Source organism: Podarcis gaigeae (genome assembly GCF_964106915.1).
Source record: "Podarcis gaigeae genome assembly, chromosome: 8".
In the NCBI taxonomy this organism is placed as follows: Eukaryota; Metazoa; Chordata; class Lepidosauria; order Squamata; family Lacertidae; genus Podarcis; species Podarcis gaigeae.
The window spans coordinates 49,785,685-49,804,996 of record NC_139684.1 but is presented as its reverse complement, the minus strand read 5'-3'; the positions used below and the strand labels follow the sequence as shown (position 1 = coordinate 49,804,996).

At 41.4% G+C, this 19,312-nt stretch overlaps 1 protein-coding gene across 2 annotated transcripts; it reads right to left on the bottom strand.

The window, feature by feature from the left end:
• Positions 1-671: 671 nt before the first annotated feature.
• ATMIN (ATM interactor) lies at positions 672-19,079 on the bottom strand. 2 transcript variants are annotated; one of them, XM_083752071.1, is made up of 4 exons: positions 17,895-19,079; positions 10,797-10,922; positions 9,615-9,814; positions 672-8,571 (listed from the first exon to the last, which is right to left on the bottom strand). In XM_083752071.1, exons 1-4 carry the CDS (start codon positions 18,195-18,197, stop codon positions 6,753-6,755), a joined length of 2,448 nt encoding a protein of 815 aa, XP_083608197.1. In that variant the 5' UTR covers positions 18,198-19,079; the 3' UTR covers positions 672-6,752. The 2 variants fall into 2 exon arrangements, with proteins under 2 accessions (XP_083608197.1, XP_083608196.1); XM_083752070.1 differs by having other exon boundaries at positions 10,797-10,925; positions 17,895-18,068.
• Between the last annotated feature and the right edge of the window lie 233 nt (positions 19,080-19,312).

Genomic DNA, 19,312 nt, shown 5'->3' with positions numbered 1-19,312 from the left:
CGGAAAATACAGTGATAAAATAATATGATGAACAACAGAGAAACGAACAGAAAAACAGAATGGAAGAGAGGAAGAATAGCTGGTATGAGGGGGTTTGTGTATGTGTGTGTTTGAGACTGGATGGAGGATGGAAGCATGTCTGTTATAAGGATGGAAGGGGTTGGCTTATGTGAGGAGGAATGGTTGATGAAATGGGGAAAAGCTGTGAGGGAAAAGGGGTGGGCTATCCATTGGCTCCAGCCTTGCCTACTGCCGTTATGCGGCCTCTGACCACCTTTCCCCCACGGAATGCAGCCCCTGCATTCAGAACTGTTGGCCACCCCATATTAAACCATAGCCACGCTTGCATAGCCCTGGGAAAAGAATGCCAGCATGGCTACATCTCCTGCAGTCACGACCCATCATTTGCAAACCCCTTGCATCAGGGCAAGACCATACCCTTTATCACTACTTTGGTTTTCAGGCAAGAAATGCTATCTCCATCCACACAGCCAAAGGCTATTGCACTACAGCGATTTGACAGGGGCTAGTGAAAAGTGTGACATTGCGTTTCTATTTCACAGTATAATCCGCTTTCTAGACCCAACTATTTCTTTTCAATAGAGGAATGAAATGGCAAAGTGTTCAAGTAACCATTTAGTGTAAAACAAGAGGCAGGGGGGAAAAACTGGTGAGTTAAGGCAGAAATACATTTATTTGTTCATCTTTGTGACATAAATGTGTTTCATTATATATACAGGTAGGCCCTTAACCTGAACATTTTTATTCAAGACAGAGAGTTCATTTATTTAAAGCTCACAGTATTTGCAGTTCTATGCATGCAGTAGTGTGTGCAAACACCTAATGGACAGAGAAGAGTCAGTTCTACCATTTTACTGTCTGAAAGCAGAGGAAACTGTGCACTTGCATGTTGGTCTAAATTGTCATTGCGTGCACGTGTAAGATTAATGTGCTCTTTGGCATTTCATCTTGATTAGCTGCCTGAAGAGAATACGTATGCATTGGAGGAGAAAAAGGAGGCCTGTGGCTCCATAAAGAATAACAGATTTAACTGTAGTAGATAAATTTGATCTTTAACAAAGTGGGCACAAATGAGAGGGGGGAAACCCCTAGAAAAAGAGGACTACTCTGTCCCTAAACATGGCAGAAAGGAGGGTGTAGTGAAAATTGCAGCTGCAAACGAGAATGAGATTTTCCAGCCAGATATTAAAACCGTAATCATATGACAACCTCCTCTTAAAGGTAACAGGCCTCAGTTTCATTTTTATTCAGGATTCCTCCAGCCCATCTGCTCCTTACCCCCTCAGTGATGAAATGGAAGTCATTCTCTTGAGGCTAGGAAACAACAGCACTGTATTGTTTCCTTGCAAAAACTCCATAAAGTGCAAGAATTGGATACAGAAAATGTTCAATGATATACATGATCGATGCTGGAATGTAATACGGTGTAATTCAGATGTTTCATCTACATGCCAAGGTTCTGATACAACCCTTGTCCCTTTAATAGATAAACTCTGTGTATTTACTCATTTTCACATTTCAGGCAACTTGCAGTGGACAAAACCCCTTAGTTCACTGGTATTGTTCAATGACACAGTATTGCTTCTGACATGGTATACCCATGCTTAGGCTGCAGGTGAGGCTCACATTATTGAATGCTCCTCCATACAAAAGGATTCCCTCTTATTTTCTATATGGAAACTAGGTATTAGGGAATTAAAAAAAAAATGCAGGGGGGTTGAGGTGTAATCAAGCATACGTGTTCCCATCTGCAGCCCATACACAGCCTAGACACATGTTTATTCACAGTGCAATCCTACATTTAGTCAGAAACAAGTCCCCAACCTCCAAAAACCCAAATCCCCATAAAGCATGCAGAGGCTCACAGAGTTTCATTTCCAGTGTCTGTGTACGCCATCTCAATCTGCAGTCACATGTGAAGCATGTGTGTGTATGTATGCACACCTAGAATTTTTCTTGAAAATTAGCAAGCATAATGAAATGAAATACCATACTTTGATCCAGCAAGAGTAAGACATCACACTAAGCTCTGCAACTCAGGTTTTTTGTTTTCAAGTTTAGAAATATCCATTAAGCAGACTAGTGCTATTTCGTGGTGCAAAATGATATTCAAGAATGTCCCTTTAAAAGTTAATATAAGCTTTGCAAACAATTAAGAGGTGGTTGTCTATTTCCTGCCTGCTCATCCTCTTTTACTCTTTCATCCATCTCGAACCAGCTACAATGACAGGCAAATATCCTGGGTGCATCTACTGCCACAGGTAACCTCTAACGCTGCCTTTGCCAACCTGGCTGTGTTGGCTTGGGCTTATGGGAACATCTGGAAGGCACCAGGTTGGCAAAGGCTACTGTACAGTGATTGTGAACGAGTTATTTTACTTTAAAATGATACTAAGCAACTCACCCAGCACAGTGAGTGTTAGGCCCTGTTTTCAGATGCTCAAAAAAGACAACTAAGCCCTCTAGAAGCAGGTGTGAGAAAGGAAGCAACCAAACCCTGGAAGGAACAGCTTGCCAAAGTTTCTTGTCGTTTGCCTGAGATGGGTAGTAACTTGTAGTACTTGCCTTATTATCGTTGCCGAAAAACAAATATGGTTGGTTTTTAGTTCAAGTTAATTTTAACCCTTAACTGAAGAAAAAGTGAAGAATTTCAAGGATGAGTGTTTCCCTATAGAAGACAGGACTCAAGTTAGAGCTGATGTAAATGTCAGCTGACTATATGCACCATGCATGCTGTATTATACTTGGGATTGTAAGGAAGATCATGTCTGTATATATCAGCGTCCAGCAGATTGAAAGGCATTTCTTGTTTCTTAGTACTATAGCAATCAGGGCTAGTCACACAAGCACTAAGATATCAGTATGTATATTAGCATCTTTCACCTTCTATGAAGTAGAAGATTAATATGGAGAAGCTGAGCAGGACATTCTTAGTTTGCTTTTGACAACAACATGCTAAGTTTGATAGGTTACGGAGGGCTGGGTGGTTTAGATCTAACAAGGGATAATCTCCAGCTCAGAAGGAGGATATGTGGTATCAACCTCTATTCAGGTCAGGTGGTTCATGCTGACAGAAACTTACCTTCCTGTAGCTATTGTGTCAAGCAAGTGGGCCCTCTGTGTCTAGGTCATGACAATCATGCTAAACACTTGTATATAAACCAATTCTTTAAAAATTCAAATCTGTTTACTGCTCCCTCATTAGCAGGTAGGTTACCCTGATTGCTAGAAAATACTATGGAATTGGAAAACCAAAGGCAGAAGATATAGCTTATGCACCAAACTCCCTTTAATTAACTCATATTAATCAAATACAAGGATTGTGTGCAGACAGTTGCAAACTGAGCAACATTCTGGTTCAATCACTCTGATGAAATGGTGGGGGGAAACAATCAATAGAAACAAAGAACAAAATGTTACAAGATGCATTTCGAAGACAGGCTCAAAATCTCCTTGAAAAGGATGCCAGGAACGTGAAAGGTGTTCAGAAACCAGGTCTTTTCTGCAAATATGACTAGGCTGAGTCAATATTTTCTCTCTATAGCAAATATATTCTTGGAATCTCCTACTAAGGAAAGAAGATAGCCAAAAGTGGGGCATGCAGGAGATCTGCCATTCCTGGAGGAGAAAATAAGCTACTGTAGTTTTGTACACTGAGCTGTGGATGGCTTTTAAGTCGTCTTCTATGAGTCCAAGGAGTGTGGAACATTTCTTCTCCCACAAGCAGAAATCCATGGATTGATTTAGTCACAGCAGCAGTTCAAGGCGAGCTATTGCATAAGCACCCTATGTAGGATAAGATACCAGTAACAGAATAGAGCCCAAAGGTCAATCTGCACTATAGTATTGGCACTGGCAGTACCCATCTATAAGTAGCTGCTTAAAGACAATCACATCAACTTAAGAAGGCGATTATATACCAACATGATCTCCACTGCATTAGTGGTACTTTGTTTAAGGTGTGGGGGACCCAGAACAGCTGCCTGTTTTGTTTGTGGAAAAGCTTAATATACATACTCATATTAGTGCCTGAACACCCTGACCACAGATACGCAACAACAATTCAAACCCACTTCAAGGTGCCCATGGACACTTTAATCAAAAGTGCACCTAGGCTACTACATTCTGAACTGCAAGTACCAAGCTGTATACCACAGCAAGCCGGATGACACTAGCTTTGCACTGGAAGCACTAAGCTTCAGTGGGATAAGGGACTTTTTAGTTACATCCCAACAAGAGTATAGTTAAATTTCTGGAGTGCCATCTTTTTAATGTATTTTAAATTGTTGTGAACCAACCTGGGATCTTATGGTGGAAGGGCAAGTAATAAATCAAATAATAAATAATAATAAATAATTCGTGTGACCATGGAGGAATAACAGTACCACTCCTGACTGACAATTGACCTTAGATCAAAACAACTTGCATGATACATAAAGAGTGCACCCTAGTGATGTCATTATTTCACTGCTGGCTGGGACTCTGACCAAACTGCATCATTTCAGCTTCATCGCTTGTTAAACAGCATCAATCTAGAGATTGATTGAAGAACAGTGTGTAACCTGCATCAACCTGGAAGCTGTTTGCCACTCTTTGGCTGAAGCAATCAGCTGGTGCATACCAAAGTGTTATGTACGTACAGGACCCAGTTGAGAGTTATTCTTCCAAATGCTTATCCAAGGCTCATTCGGAAATAGATGCTCAATTCTGCGGAATAAATGCTTGGAGAGAGAAAAAATAAACCCTGCATACAATTAATGAAGATTGCAAATATCCAGTGTAGGATATTCTCTTCAATAAACAAAAAACGGAAATAGAAGAACATCAACAGATAACACTGAGCAGTTGCTAACACTTTAGACTTTGCACAGAGTATTTTGGGTAAGAGTTAGAAGGTAAGACCCAAAATCAGTGTGGAAGTGATGGGACTATGCTGACAGACCATTAGCAGCACTATACAAAGACAACAACAGGCCCTACCACTGAACATGGTGCTCTCCAGATGTTGCTGAACTCCCAACTCCCATCAGCCTCAGCCAGTAAGGACAATTGTTAGGGATGATAACAGTTGTAGCCCAGGAACATCTGGAGGACCACAGATCCTCCATCCTAGCCTTAAGTTTTTTTGCTCTTTGAAAGATAAGTTGTTCTTGGAGGAGCTGAGGGCTCAACATGAATTTAAAGAATTCAAGCACAAACAGAACTTTATGTTCAACAGCAGGTAAAAGCTGTAGCTGAACACATGCCATCTGCTATTTTGATGAACAATTTCCTTTATCACTTGGTAGAAGAGCTTCCTAGTAATCTTGTCCTGAGCAGATAGGAACTCACAGCGTTCTCATAGTTTGCCTTGCAGCTATGTTTCCAAAGTATTGTTTGACATAAGCTCTTAGGACAGATTAAAAAGAAAAAAGGTACATTGGAAATTTTAGTCAATAATCCCTTTTCAGAGGCAATGAAAACCAGCAGCTCTGAAGATTTGCTGACACAAAATACACTGAATTAAATAACATATATCCAAGTGTATATTTGAAGTATCCTCTCTCATTTCTGCACTGGTGCCTTCCTTTCTTTTCTTTACTTAATATAGATTTTTGCAAGCCATTGAGCTTAATTCCAAACTGTCTGCTAGAACTTGGCAAGACTGTTCAGAAACTAAACGTCTTACAGGCTACTAACATTGTTTCAAGAAAATTGAATCCATGATCAACAAGGATTTACCCATGTTAAACATGTTGGGTTGTATTCAACATTAGTCATACACTGAGCAGACCAACCAAAATTAATGGACATGGCTAAATTAGATTAATTTCAGTAATCCTAGTTTGGGTATAGCTTAGCTGTACAGAATCCAAAGTGTACTGCTGCACATTTTTCTTAGCATGGTGATGTCAATATTCAGTTGTCCACCTACCCACAGTCGCAAGTATGAAGTCTTACTAAATTTATATGGATTAGAAGCCAGATGAGACACACACACACACACACACACACACACACACAGAGAGAGAGAGAGAGAGAGAGAGAGAGAGAGAAAGAAAACTTGTTCTGTACTTTGGTTGGTTTTCTAGCAAGCAACAAGCTGCTGCAATTATGTAGGGCACATTCCTGCCAAATTGTTAGCCTATGTCACAGCAACATGCGGAAGCGTGAATCTGTAGGAATTCTTGGGCACAACCATGATGTAACCCCTGTAGAGCTGAATTGCAACGATGAACTCCAAAAACAAGAAGAAAAAAGAGAAGAGCTCCATTTTCAGGATTTGGGGAATGAGCCAGAATTTAAAGAAAACTAGGTTTTGGTCCATTAAAAAACAAACAAACACCTACAGCACAATTCCATGTTTGATTACTCAAGAACTCCACTCTGTTTAGTGGACTTCTTCCCAAGTACAGGACTGCTGCGTTAATAGTCAAGATCAGAGGACAGGTATTACTAACAGCTATGAGTTTGGAACTTAAAAGAGTTTTTTAAAAAAATGTAACTCAGCATAGCAGAGGGCAGACACAAGATTACTACCAGTTATGAAGTGTTCAAACATACACAAACACACAGCAGTAAACATATGCACACAGGATTCATATTAGTAAACACAAAACAGTTAAAGTACCTTATACAGTTTGTAAACCAACCATATGTGGTCAATTACATTCAGTGGAGGTGACTTGAATGTCAGTTTCTCCTACCCACACATAACTTAATCCTCAAAGAAAAGAGTTTGAGAACAGCACTCAATGGTTTGATTTATCAGGACCCTGAAACAGAGAACACAATTCTGCACAAGTCTGTGTTTCGACTGAACTGAACTGTGACTCCATTGTATTCCAGGCCAAGTCAGCCAACAAAAAGTCATCCATAGCAGTCTGAGTCTCATTGCTAGTAAGAAATAAACTGCCAAGGGTTTCAAAGCAGCTATCCATGGTCTGTGTTTCAGCACTATTCAGCTGGACTTTGCTTTCTGCCATTTGGTTAGAGGAATTTTTTGCAGGAAAATGCACTTCTGTCTGTGTTTCTGTATCAGATGAGTCTGTGCTCATAGAGAAGGTAGACTGTTTCAAGATGCTCCCCAAAGGCAAATAGGGGCTGTCTAAAAAGAAATTTAAGTCTGTCTGGGTCTGTGTGTCAAACATCTCCAAACCTAAGAAATTGGGATTACCCCTGCAGCTATAGGACTGGGTGGCATTATCTGAAAATAAATCTGTCTGGGTTTCAATATCTAGTAACTCCAAGACTGGCTCAGAGTTCAGCTGGGTCTCTTCTGTTTGTGTCTGGATATTGGAGGCTGTGAAGAAATCCTCAATGTCAAAATCAATTCCTGTGTTCTGCGTAGGGCCAGAAGGCAAGGGTGTGCCAGCATGCGAGCTAGTGTCAGTCAAAAGACTACGGTTATCCAATGACTGACCCGCTGTGTTATTAGAAAAAATAGTTTCAAGATCGTTCAGTAACTCCATTGTCTGGGTCTGATTGTCTGTCATAACCTGCTGTGGGAGAATATTATTTTGTGCACTGAAGCTGATAACTGGCTCACACTTAGTGTCTGGACTCAAAGATTTGCAGCTTCCTCTTTGCAGCAGACTTTGACCCAGGCCTGCAGCCATCAAGTTGCTGCCTGGAAGTCCCACTGTGGCTGAATCACTGAATGATGAACTAACACTGTCAAAAATGTCATTGCACATTACAGCCTGGTCCATTTGTACTCTCCCATCCATATCTTTCTGCGACCTATTGGTCTGAGTCTCCCGAGAAATTCCACATGACTGAAAGCAAGCCTGTGCAAGTGCATCTGTCTGAGCAGCTATGGAAGAAGTCAACTTTGAACTGGGTAACAGTGTCTGTGTCTGCACATTAATTGGCAACAAAACCTGAGAGCTGAACGTCAGGTCTGTTTGAGAACAAGAGGACACTGATGAATCAGGAGTCCAGGCTGCAGATGTCACAAAGTTCTGCGAAATATAAGATAAGTCCGTCTGCACATTTGTTGAACAAATCCCGTTCTTGTAGCATATGGCTTCCAGATCTTGGATTGTATTATCTGATGCCCCTTTACCCAAATTGACCTGGATACCTGTGCTGACTGGCTCAACACTGCCAGCATTTTTGGTTTTTGAAAGGGGCAAGGTGCTTTTAAATGCAAGTGTTTCAGCCTCCAGTCCTGGTATCATAAATCCTACCGGCAGAGGCATTAGGTGAACAGTACTCATAACAGAGCCTTTGTCATCAACGGCAACTACAACGGGTTTGACAGAAGAGTCTGGTGCTGATACAAAGATAGGCAATTGAGTAAGCTGCATTACAGGGAGTTTAACCAAAGCCACTTTTGGCTTTGGCAGAAGCAACTTTGGTGAATTTTTTGGCTGCGTTTGTGTTTGCTTAGTAGTATAGGAACAGCTAGAATCTTCAAAGGAAGCTGCTGGCTTCATCTCAGAGGTTTCCAAGTCTTTAGTGCTAGTACATCTGGTCTGGACACTGGCAGAAGCTCCTTTAACTTTTTCTCCCACCAACTGATTGGATACAGAGGTTTCAATTTTCCTTTTCTTACTTGGTGGATCCCTGTAAATATTACAAAATCTTTGACTAGGTACAGCTGTAGCACATATTCTTTCATTCCCTCCAAATCTTTCCCACCCCACCACTTTTACCATTTCTATAACAGACTTTAGAATAATTTGAATTGTTTGCCTTGAAAGCATACTTAGAGAAATAAAAATAGTAACACACTGAAGTAAGGTAAGGTTAAGCAGAAAACTGCATTGCTGGGTAAATAAATCAGAGTTACAGTTAAACTCTGTGCCTAGGTTATTCAACCAAAGCATAATCTTACAGCAGTTTAGCAGCCAAAAATGCTGACCTAAAAGTAAAACTTGCACTGTAATTCCACACAGTCTATAGTACTGTGCATTAAGCATTTTGATAAAAGGTAAAGGTAAAGGTACCCCTGCCCGTACGGGCCAGTCTTGACAGACTCTGGGGTTGTGCGCCCATCTCACTCAAGAGGCCAGGGGCCAGCGCTGTCCGGAGACACTTCCGGGTCACGTGGCCAGCGTGACTTCGCTGCTCTGGCGAGCCAGAGCTGCACACGGAAACGCCGTTTACCTTCCCGCTAGTAAGCGGTCCCTATTTATCTACTTGCACCCGAGGGTGCTTTCGAACTGCTAGGTTGGCAGGCGCTGGGACCGAGCAACGGGAGCGCACCCCGCCACGGGGATTCGAACCGCCGACCTTTCGATCGGCAAGCCCTAGGCGCTGAGGCTTTTACCCACAGCGCCACCCGCGTTTTGATAAAGGACTTCAAAAGCAGTAGTCACCCCGCCTCCCCACATTGGATGGAAATGCATTCTGAATTCTTAGATAGTTCAAACACAATCACTTTTACTGGTGGCAGCATGTTGGATAATAATTGATTGTATAAAAGCCTGGAAAAATCCATGCCTCTTTAGTTATCCTTAAAAAAAATTGTTGGTAAGATAAGGGAAGCTGTCAGTGGCAGTGATCTTCACAGAATGGTGTTAGAACTCCTCCACCTTCCAATGTTTTAAGGCAAATATATGTGCACATATATGAAACAGTTAACAAAGGAAAAATGTTGCCCTTACCTATGTTCAACAGGGATCTCATGCTGTGTCCTATAAATATGAGACAATAATGCTGTCCTGCTAGCATAGGGGCATCCACAAGTACACTGGAAAGACTTGCCACAGTCCTCACTATGTCGCTTCAGATCCCATATGGTGCCATAGGAATTGCTGCATTTATCACATTTATGCTTCTTTTCAGCATGCATTTTCATAAAATGCTGAAATATAAAAACAAAAGTTAGGTAAGTTATAGGAAACTGCCTTGGACAGCACTGGTTCATCTAGGTCAGTATTGTCTACACTGACTGGCAGCGGCTTCAGGATTTCAGACTGGGCTTTTTCTGAGCCCTACCTGGAAATGCCAGTGCTCTGTCGCTGAGTGATGGTCCTTCACAAACAAAAGAAAGTGGTACTATGTTTGAGACACAAAGCTGTTCAAGTTCCAGCCTTGTCTATGCAAGACAAGGCACTTTTAAGCATGCTGTCAAGATAATTTTTGATGCATTTTCATATGACTGACTGGAGCTGATAAAGGGGTTTCAAGATTTTTCTGGAATTCCTGAAAATGGTTAAAACATGGGAACGAAAGTCCACATCTTGCTGCACCTCAACTCAATAAATACTGCAACTGATTTTAACAATTCCACTCTTTCAAAAGTTATTAAGAATCAGAGAATGCATTTCTTAGAAGATCCAGATCTCTGACATGCAGCCTGCATGAAGTTTGCAGTTAAGGTTCTCAATAATCTACACAGGCCCATTATAAGTTTTACACAGTTATGTACTTCTGGTGAAAAGAGGGCATATTACAGAGAGTCAAAGGAGTAACTGAATTAACTAGTCAGAGATCTACAGCAAAATTACCCTCCAATTTGCTCCTTTCATTTTCAGCTACTGAAGGCATATCTCAACACATTTAATAAGTTTAATTTTCTAACGAAAGAGTAGCATGTATAAAACCTGTGCAATGATGCTGCAGGCTCCCTAGTTCCATGAGAGCTCTTTCCCAATACACTGATCCCATAAACAATAGACAACTGACAATATGAAATGACATTAATATGAAGCTTCTCATATGATTATAATGGTATACATTTACACAGAAATCTTGCAATTCAGAAAGATGCATAGCTCTTGAATAAGATGGTCCATATAAATTATATTGTTCTATTTATTGAATAATGTAGTTAGAATACATACCTGTCTTACAAGAGAAAATTGTGAAAAAGGCCTTTCTGGTCCTCTAGGGCAACCTTCAATAGGACAACAGTAGTATTTCTGTGGCGTTTTCAAGTCTTTCCTTATTGCAGGATTTATTTTTCCATCCTGTAGGAGGAGAAGAATATTATTAAATTGTATCTAATGTTTGGGGTTTAGAAGTATCTGGAATACAAATAAAGCTTGTCTTTATACAGCATTTTGCCTGCCTGCATACTGAAGAGACTCTCCACTTGAAACTTCTGTACATGTTTCAGTTATTCCCTATATGGAATAAAAACTTTAGGTAGTTTACATCCCAGCTCACTCTAATTGCCTAGATTATATGACAGGTAGTTGATTATTCACTAACCCAGTTTGGGTCAATCCTGGCTAAATAAGCAGAGGTATGTACAAGGCTTTTGCTCATGTGCTCTATCTCATGTGCTCTGATTTAGAGAAGCCGTCCTGGTTTCTGATTTGATCCCAGAATGTCCTGCTTTTCCTTAGGATGTCCCTGTTTTCACTGGAGAAATGTTGGAGGGTATGGTATGGAGTTATCTACCCCCTGAGCTGTCTGAAGGCAAATACTGTATAGGGAAGGTTTTTTAAATGTTTCATTATGTTTTCATATATGTTGGAAGCTGCCCAGAGTGGCTGAGGCAACCCAGTAAGATGTGTGGGGTATAAATAGTAAAATTATCATTATGGAATGGGATGTCCCTATTTTCATCGGAGAAATGTTGGAGGGTATGCTATCCACATGCTGCCACTTTTTTCCTTGGTACGCTGTGAGAAGCAAGGCAATTTTCAGTTAACGATAGGTCCCAGTAACACAGTTACAATGTTCCCAACCACCCAGGATTTTAAACCATGGTTTGAAAATGTTCCAAACCTGAGACAACCAGTTTCCTAGTGCTAGTGTAATAAGAATAGATGAAGAATTCTGGGGTTAATTTTGAGGCACCAAGAAGGGGGGAAGGGTGTGTGTGGACTCAAGGCTTATTCACATCTGGGCTTGTTAAACCATGAAGATATGATTGAGTGAACACTGTCACTTAGGAAACAGAAACATTTTGCAGAAAACATTATGCTGAACTTTTAGACCAACCAATTTAGAACCAAACATCTAAAAGCAAGAGAGTGTAATATTAAATTCAAAACAAACTGAAGCTAAGGAGACTAGTGCTATACCAATAACTTGTGATGTCAGAGCCATGAACCAGATCAAGGAACCACTGATTGCTCCAGTCTCTCCATAGCTGAACTCGAGCAGGTTTTTGAGCATACTGTGATTCAGAGCAAGCATGGACAAAAACACAGAATAATGAGCGTATTATTTCCTATAATATTATATTAAAAAACGCAAAGTTTCTGGCACTTCTGGTTGGAAAGATTTGCTTGAAATATGCGTGGATATGGCTCCTAAAATCTCACAAGCCAGAAGGAAATCAGTAGGATTTCCAGTAGCTTTGAGATAGGGCTTAATTCCAGTAGTTTGGAGACAGGGATTCAGTGCCCAACATTACAAAATAGTTTGATTGCAGAAGTATATGGGTGTGGTTCAATTAATACAAAGAGACAGCTTTCCTTGGTGTAAAATTTGGACTGCAGAACTTTTAAAGGCTTTTTAAAGTGTGGCATTCTCTTTATACATTAAGGTCCCCAAGCATTTGTAATCCAAGGCTTTCCAAACCAGCTGAATTAGATACATGCTCAGACTGGCTGGAGTGTAAGTTTCATCATCGGTGCCCAACCTCTTCTCTAACTTCTTTTTATCTTCCCTTTCAAAAAGGAGTGGGGAAAGTGTGAGAGAACAGCCTAGAGATGCTAAAACCTGAAATGCAACGATTCAGTCCTGAAGAATGCAGGAAGACTCTCTCTACTCTTCAGGCCCTTCCTACCCTTCTGTTAATAAACAGTAGTGGTAGCATATATAAATCCCTAGGAATGAAAAATATTTTCCATCTTTAAGCAAAAGAATCTTTAAAAACAACAAAAAGCTGCCAGCATTTATTTATTACATTTTTCATCTCAGTCTTCCACCCATCCATTTTATCTTCACAACTACTACATGAAGTATGTTAGGCTGAAGAATAATGACTGCCTCAAGGTCACCTAGTGAGATCCATGGATGAGTGGTGACTTAAAACTGGCTCACAGACCCAGTGACTGGAGTCTTCCTGTTAATTTTACAGAGCTCAGTTTCCCCATATACAATGCAAGTCTCACTTCAAAATTCACTCACAAGGGTATACAGATTTCCATATACAGTGGTACCTCAGGTTAAGTACTTAATTGGTTCCGAAGGTCCATTCTTAACCTGAAACTGTTTTTAACCTGAAGCACCCCTTTAGCTAACGGGGCCTCCTGCTGCTGTCGCGCCGCCGGAGCATGATTTCTGTTCTCATCCTGAAGCAAAGTTCTTAACCCAAGGTACTATTTCTGGGTTAGCAGAGTCTGTAACCTGAAGCGTATGTAACCTGAGGTACCACTGTACTCATAGTTTTAAAGCAGTATCAGGTATCTTACTGTCTACTGTAATATTGGCACTAAAATATAGAATACCATTTTGAGAAAACTCTTTGTTGGTTGGAGCAAAAGAATCTTTAAAAACAACAAAAAGCTGCCAGCATTTATTTATTACATTTTTCATCTCAGTCTTCCACCCATCCATTTTATCTTCACAACTACTACATGAAGTATGTTAGGCTGAAGAATAATGACTGCCTCAAGGTCACCTAGTGAGATCCATGGATGAGTACTATTTCTGGGTTAGCAGAGTCTGTAACCTGAAGCGTATGTAACCTGAGGTACCACTGTACTCATAGTTTTAAAGCAGTATCAGGTATCTTACTGTCTACTGTAATATTGGCACTAAAATATAGAATACCATTTTGAGAAAACTCTTTGTTGGTTGGAGCAAAAATAAGTCTGAAAAGATATCTCTGAGGTAAAAGCCCAACATGCCCATTATGTCACCCTGGGATATGTAAAGGGATGAGGAGACATTACAAGAAGTCCAAGTAGGACCTGTTGCAATATTATTGTCACATTACTTCAAAATCTTAATTAAGTCAGTACTTTCCAAACAAAGTATCTGGCTGCGAGATGGAGGACATTGTTTTAGAAACACTCGTTTTGCTCTAAATAGCTACAGCTTCCCACCAGAGGTTTTATCAAGCACTTCTGGAAGGGATTTGGAGGAAGCCTCTAGCCACTTCCCATTAAAGGTCACATTTCAAATTTGGAAAGAGATTAAAACTTAAATAATATTATCAACAAAGTACAATCAGAAGCAGAAACCCAACCATAAAGGCAGTAGCAAAGATGTGAGTACTTCATTTAAATACCAGGATTTTGAAAACAGCACCATGGGCTTGGGCACAAAGCTCATTTTCAAGTTAAACACAAGAGAAGAGAAAGTTACGGGAGAAAAGAAAGATTAGTGGTAGGGATTCTGGCTTTGGTGAAAGGAGGTTTCCTTGCTTAGCCTGAAATACACAGAGCAGCTGAAGGAATCTGTAATTACCGTAAGTACAGTGAGCCTTTCATAGCTACAGTGATTAGGTTACTAGGGTTTCAGGCTAGGTCTGGGAAGGTTATGAAGTTGTCCTTACCTGGGGCATACTCAGAGATTTTAAGAAAAGTACAGTGGTACCTTGGTTCTCAACATCTTGGTACTCAAACAACTTGGAACCCAAACACTGCAAACCCAGCAGTAAGTGTTCTGGTTTGCAAATTTTTTTCGGAAGCTGAACATGCTCCGTTTTGAGTGCCACACTTCCGTTTTGAGTGTTATGCTGAGGTCTGTCTGTTTTTGCTATTTATTTTGCATTTTTGTAGCTCTTTTTTGTTTTGATTTTGTGACAGTGTGGAACCCCGTTCAGCTACTGATTGATTGGTTGTGTGACTGCAGTACATTGATTATTGCTTTCATTTTATGGATCAATGATATCATTCGATAGTAAAATTCATGTTAAATTGCTGTTTTAGGGGTTGTTTTTAAAAGTCTGGAATGGATTAATCCATTTTGCATTACTTTCTACGGGAAAGCGCGCTTTGGTTTTGGAACGCTTTGGTTTTGGAACGGACTTCCGGAATGGATTAAGTTTGAGAACCAAGGTACCACTGTACAGAGTGAATTTGTGGAATGAAAGAGCACATAGGTTGCGATAAAGCAATGTAGATAGTGAGGGGATACTGTTCATTGAACCTAGAAAGCTTAGATGAAGTACAGTTTCAGAGCTTAGGAAGGGATTTCTAAATATTTTAAATGGGAATGCTCTTGCCTGATTTTAACAACAGCACAGCTTGGCAGGCAGGATGTTTGGCTGGAGTGAGGAATCAGGAAGGGCTGCAACAAGGCCAAATGAAGCTGCAACATGTATCAGTGGGCCATAGTACGTAGTTGAAGGATTCTGAGAGTCTGAAGAAACCCTGACCTGCACCTAGTACATTTATATAAGAGCCTACTGAGGACTCTGATAAGAAACAGATTTTAGGGTAAGTTTATTATTTGGCCCTTCAAGAGGCGCCTCCTCATATTTGCTTACAGAAAAAGCTTTTTAGTGTGTGAGAGAGTGTACAGGAGGATCATAGTGAGGGGATTTGTCAGATGCTTATGGTGAGGGTCACAGATTAGTGGTACCACTACTTGTCTCCTTTTTGCACAAAGACATATCATCATATGGGGCTAAATAGGTGGCAGCAGCAAGTGTCTGGAAGGTTCAGTTCAAATTATGTAGTCACTTGAGACTTCTAGTTCGGGCTTTGGTTCTAAACTTGCTTACTATGAGGGAGCAAGATCAGTGGTTCTCCAATATTACAGGCAAGCCTTCCCCAGCCCTGTTACTCAAACAACCCTTTACAGTGGTACCTCGGGTTACATACGCTTCAGGTTACAGACTCTGCTAACCCAGAAATAGTACCTCGGGTTAAGAATTTTGCTTCAGGATGAGAACAGAAATCGTGCTCCGGCGGCACGGGAGGCCCCATTAGCTAAAGTGGTGCTTCAGGTTAAGAACAGTTTCAGGTTAAGAACGGACCTCCGGAATGAATTAAGTACTTAGCCCGAGGTACCACTGCACTTATGTTACACATTGTTCTAGGTCAAGCAGACTGTGTGGTGGATGGTTACCAATCACGGTATGTATTGCAACTCTGTGAATGAATGGTTAGAATGGATACTTTCTGCTGAAAAATTACTAAAGGAAAGGAAGTAGGATGGCAGCTGAGCTGAACTGCTGAGTATCACAAATGAACAAAGCATTAGAATTCTGCCTCTACAGAATCATCATGAAGCTACAGAGTTAAGAATCCACAATAAGAGCCACAGTCCTTGGAAGTCACAGGCTAACCTATGATTAACAGAAATTCCAGAAGCATGAGAGGAAAATAACATTCCAGGGATAGCTGGTACCCAGTCTTCCCCAGGAAGAACAGAAAACATCCTGATAATGCCAAAGTTACTTGCAATTATGACGCCAATCAACCAAGTTACGAACTAGAGAATTTTGGGAGGTACTAAGTGAACAGACAAAGAGGCTCAGATGATCAAGTTATTGAGGGATAAAAGGTATTAGAGGGACAGAACCATTTGGGGAAGGGCAAGATCTCTGCAGTGTAAAGCTTCCACCACAAACCCCACTCCATCACAGAGTGTTTGTGAGTGTATGAGACCTCTCTAACTTTGATTTCAATAACCCAGTGTTTTGCCTCCCCCCTATAAGACCCTCACTACCTTATTTCAGGCTGAGTATAGTCTGACTATACTCCCAACATTTGGAGATACTGATGATTGAACTTGAAACCTTCTACATTCAAAGCATATGAAATGAGGTTACAGTGGGTTGGGTTTCCATGGTCTTCTCTGAGTAGAACTAACCTTGGATACAGCCCATTATACTGACTCAAAGGACACAGTATGGCACTTTCATATACCATATTCATATGATTTAGATCAGGAATGGCAATGTGGTGGCCACCAGTTGTTATGGACTATGATCCCCCCATAATATCTGATCACTGGTCATGATGGCTGGGGCTGATGGTGGCAGCTGTAGTCTAAAATGTCTAGAGGGCACCATGTTGGCTATTCCCAGTCTTACACCAATGGTTATCTAATTCAGTATTTTCTATCTTGACTGGCCACAGGTCTCTCGGATCTCAAGGAAAATTATTTCCCAATAAGATACTTTTAACTGAAGGTGCGAGTATTGAACAAGGAATCTTCTACACGAGCAACTAGGAAGCTACCTCACACCAAATCTGATCAAATGGTTCATCCAGCCCAGTATCATCTGCCACAACTAGCAGAAATTGAATCTTGTCCCAAGACTAAACCTGGAGCTTTATGCATACAAAGGATGTGCATCACTTTAGCTATGGGCCCTCCCTAACATTTGCTTTTTAAAAAAAGGTATTTTATTACCATGATTGTATGGCATCCTGGCAGCTTTGCTAAATATGCCTGAAACCTTTAAATAAAGCTAAGAAGTGGGAAAGGGAGTCTCTGAGGTTTGATTTAACATTGTACTGGCATACCACTTTTCAAGCAAAGAAAATGAGCTCAAAGTGGCTCACAACAACAACAGAGCATTAAAAAGATATTAAGAATGCCACTGGAGGGAGGGAGGGGAAAGGGGTATCTGAGGTAAATCAACCAAAAGGGGGTGGGGTGCAGAGAATAGGAAAAGGGCTTTTGTTGCTGTTATTATTATTAATAAATGAATGTCTATAGCTACCAGTTAATAATTATTGCTTGGGGTGCGAGGAGGTGCTGATTATTATAATTAATAATTGAATTTTGTCAGCTACCCATCAATAACTACGACTTGGGAACGTTGTGAACAAACCGATGCTGGAAGGGAGTGATTATTAAGATTAACATTTGAATTCAGATAGCTGCCATCAATGAAAATAATTGAATTCTGATAGCTACCCATCAGTAGTACATTGTTACCTAGGAAGCTTATAAAGAAACCGAATGCTAAAAAGTGGGGCTGAAGTGAAACCTCTCTCTGGCGCGCCTCTGGAGGGAGAGGGAAGGCGCTCGGTCCCCGGAGGAGCGGGAGAGGGGAGGGCGGCGCCGCCGCTTACCTGCTGCTGCACGCCGTGGGCCTTGCTGAGGTGCATGCTCAGCGCCGGCGGGTTGGGCAGCACTTTGCCGCAGCCGGGCACCGTGCACAGGATGTTGCTCCTGACGGCCCGCGAGAGCTCCGTCACCGAGGGCCTCACCAGCTCCCACGGGCTCGACGGCCTCTCGCGGGGGCCGCGCGGCGCCGAGCGCGGAGGGCGGCCGAGCCCCAGGCCCAGGCCGGGCCGCCGAGCGGGCGGCGCCCGTGACACGGCTGCTGCGGCTCCTCCTGCCGCCGCCGCCGCTGCTGCTGCAGTAGCCGCCATGTTGCTCTCGGCCGTTCCCGATCCGCCGACCGGCGGGGCACTTCCGGTGGCGGGAGGAGAGGGAGAAAGAGCGTGGAAGGGAACTCGGCGGAGAGACTGACAGGCAGCTCATACATATTTATACCTGGCGTTTTCCATATTCATGAGGGCCCCGCGTTCTACGAAACAAGTCCCACACCCAGTTTGCTCCTAGTGCCTTCCAGATCTTATCCGCGGCTGGAAATAAAAGTAGACCAGCATTTTCTATCTCTCCATTTGTAAAATGGAATATGGCTTATTGATAAGAATGTGGATAAAACAGGGTCGTCCCCCCCCCCCCCATTCAGCAGTTGCATATGAAAGATCTTGGGTTCTGAGGCCTGACCGCAACTGAGAACCGATAGGTAGAAATTCTTTTGTTATTTGCAAAAGTTTGTTTGCAACTTGTGTACATCCATGGGCGTAGCCAGGATTTATGTTGGGGGGGGGCAGGCTTCATGTTAGGGGGCAAATCCTCAGTTTATTAACCCCTGCCGACGCCCATGTGTACATCCTCAGATGAACTCAATCCCATTTTACACAGGGACAAAGCGCAAAAAAAGTATGAATTTTTCCAAATGTATGAAGCTATGGATGTCATTAACACTGGAATACAGATCTCTATATTCCAAATCTACCTGTTAAATGAACTCAAATTGATATGTACACACAGTGTTTTTTGTGTGTGGGGGGGACAGGGGTACACATACCCCTAAACGTTTTATGAATCTTTGTACTTTTGTCCATTTAACTGTATTTATTTTTCCCAATTTGAACTATAAAATTGTGTTTTTCTTCCAAGTCAAAATGAGTACCCCACATGTGAATTAACTTCAAAACAGGTTTGGACATTAAATAAGAATAGGAAGAAAATCTAAAAAAGGCTTATATTAAAGAAGGAATACCGTTAGCAGTTGGATTAAATATTCATTAATGTCAGTGTTTAACCTTTAAAGAATTCAAAATAATGATTTTACATCTATAGTAAATAAATCTTTGATTCTCTAAAATATGCTGTCTCTCAACCTTCTTTGGAAATCTGATTGTAATTCAACAGAGGCACACATACTTGATATAAAAGAGATACTACCAGTATA

What these genes read in the sequence shown, in the direction of transcription:
- ATMIN (XM_083752071.1), bottom strand. Translation starts at nt 18,197, where the DNA reads ATGGCGGCTACTGCAGCAGCAGCGGCGGCGGCGGCAGGAGGAGCCGCA. An exon ending in CCCACGGCGTGCAGCAGCAG is followed by an intron (nt 10,923 to 17,894) that starts GTAAGCGGCGGC and finishes CTCCTCCTACAG; the next exon opens with GATGGAAAAATAAATCCTGC. An exon ending in GAGATCCCTGTTGAACATAG is followed by an intron (nt 8,572 to 9,614) that starts GTAAGGGCAACA and finishes TAATATTTACAG; the next exon opens with GGATCCACCAAGTAAGAAAA.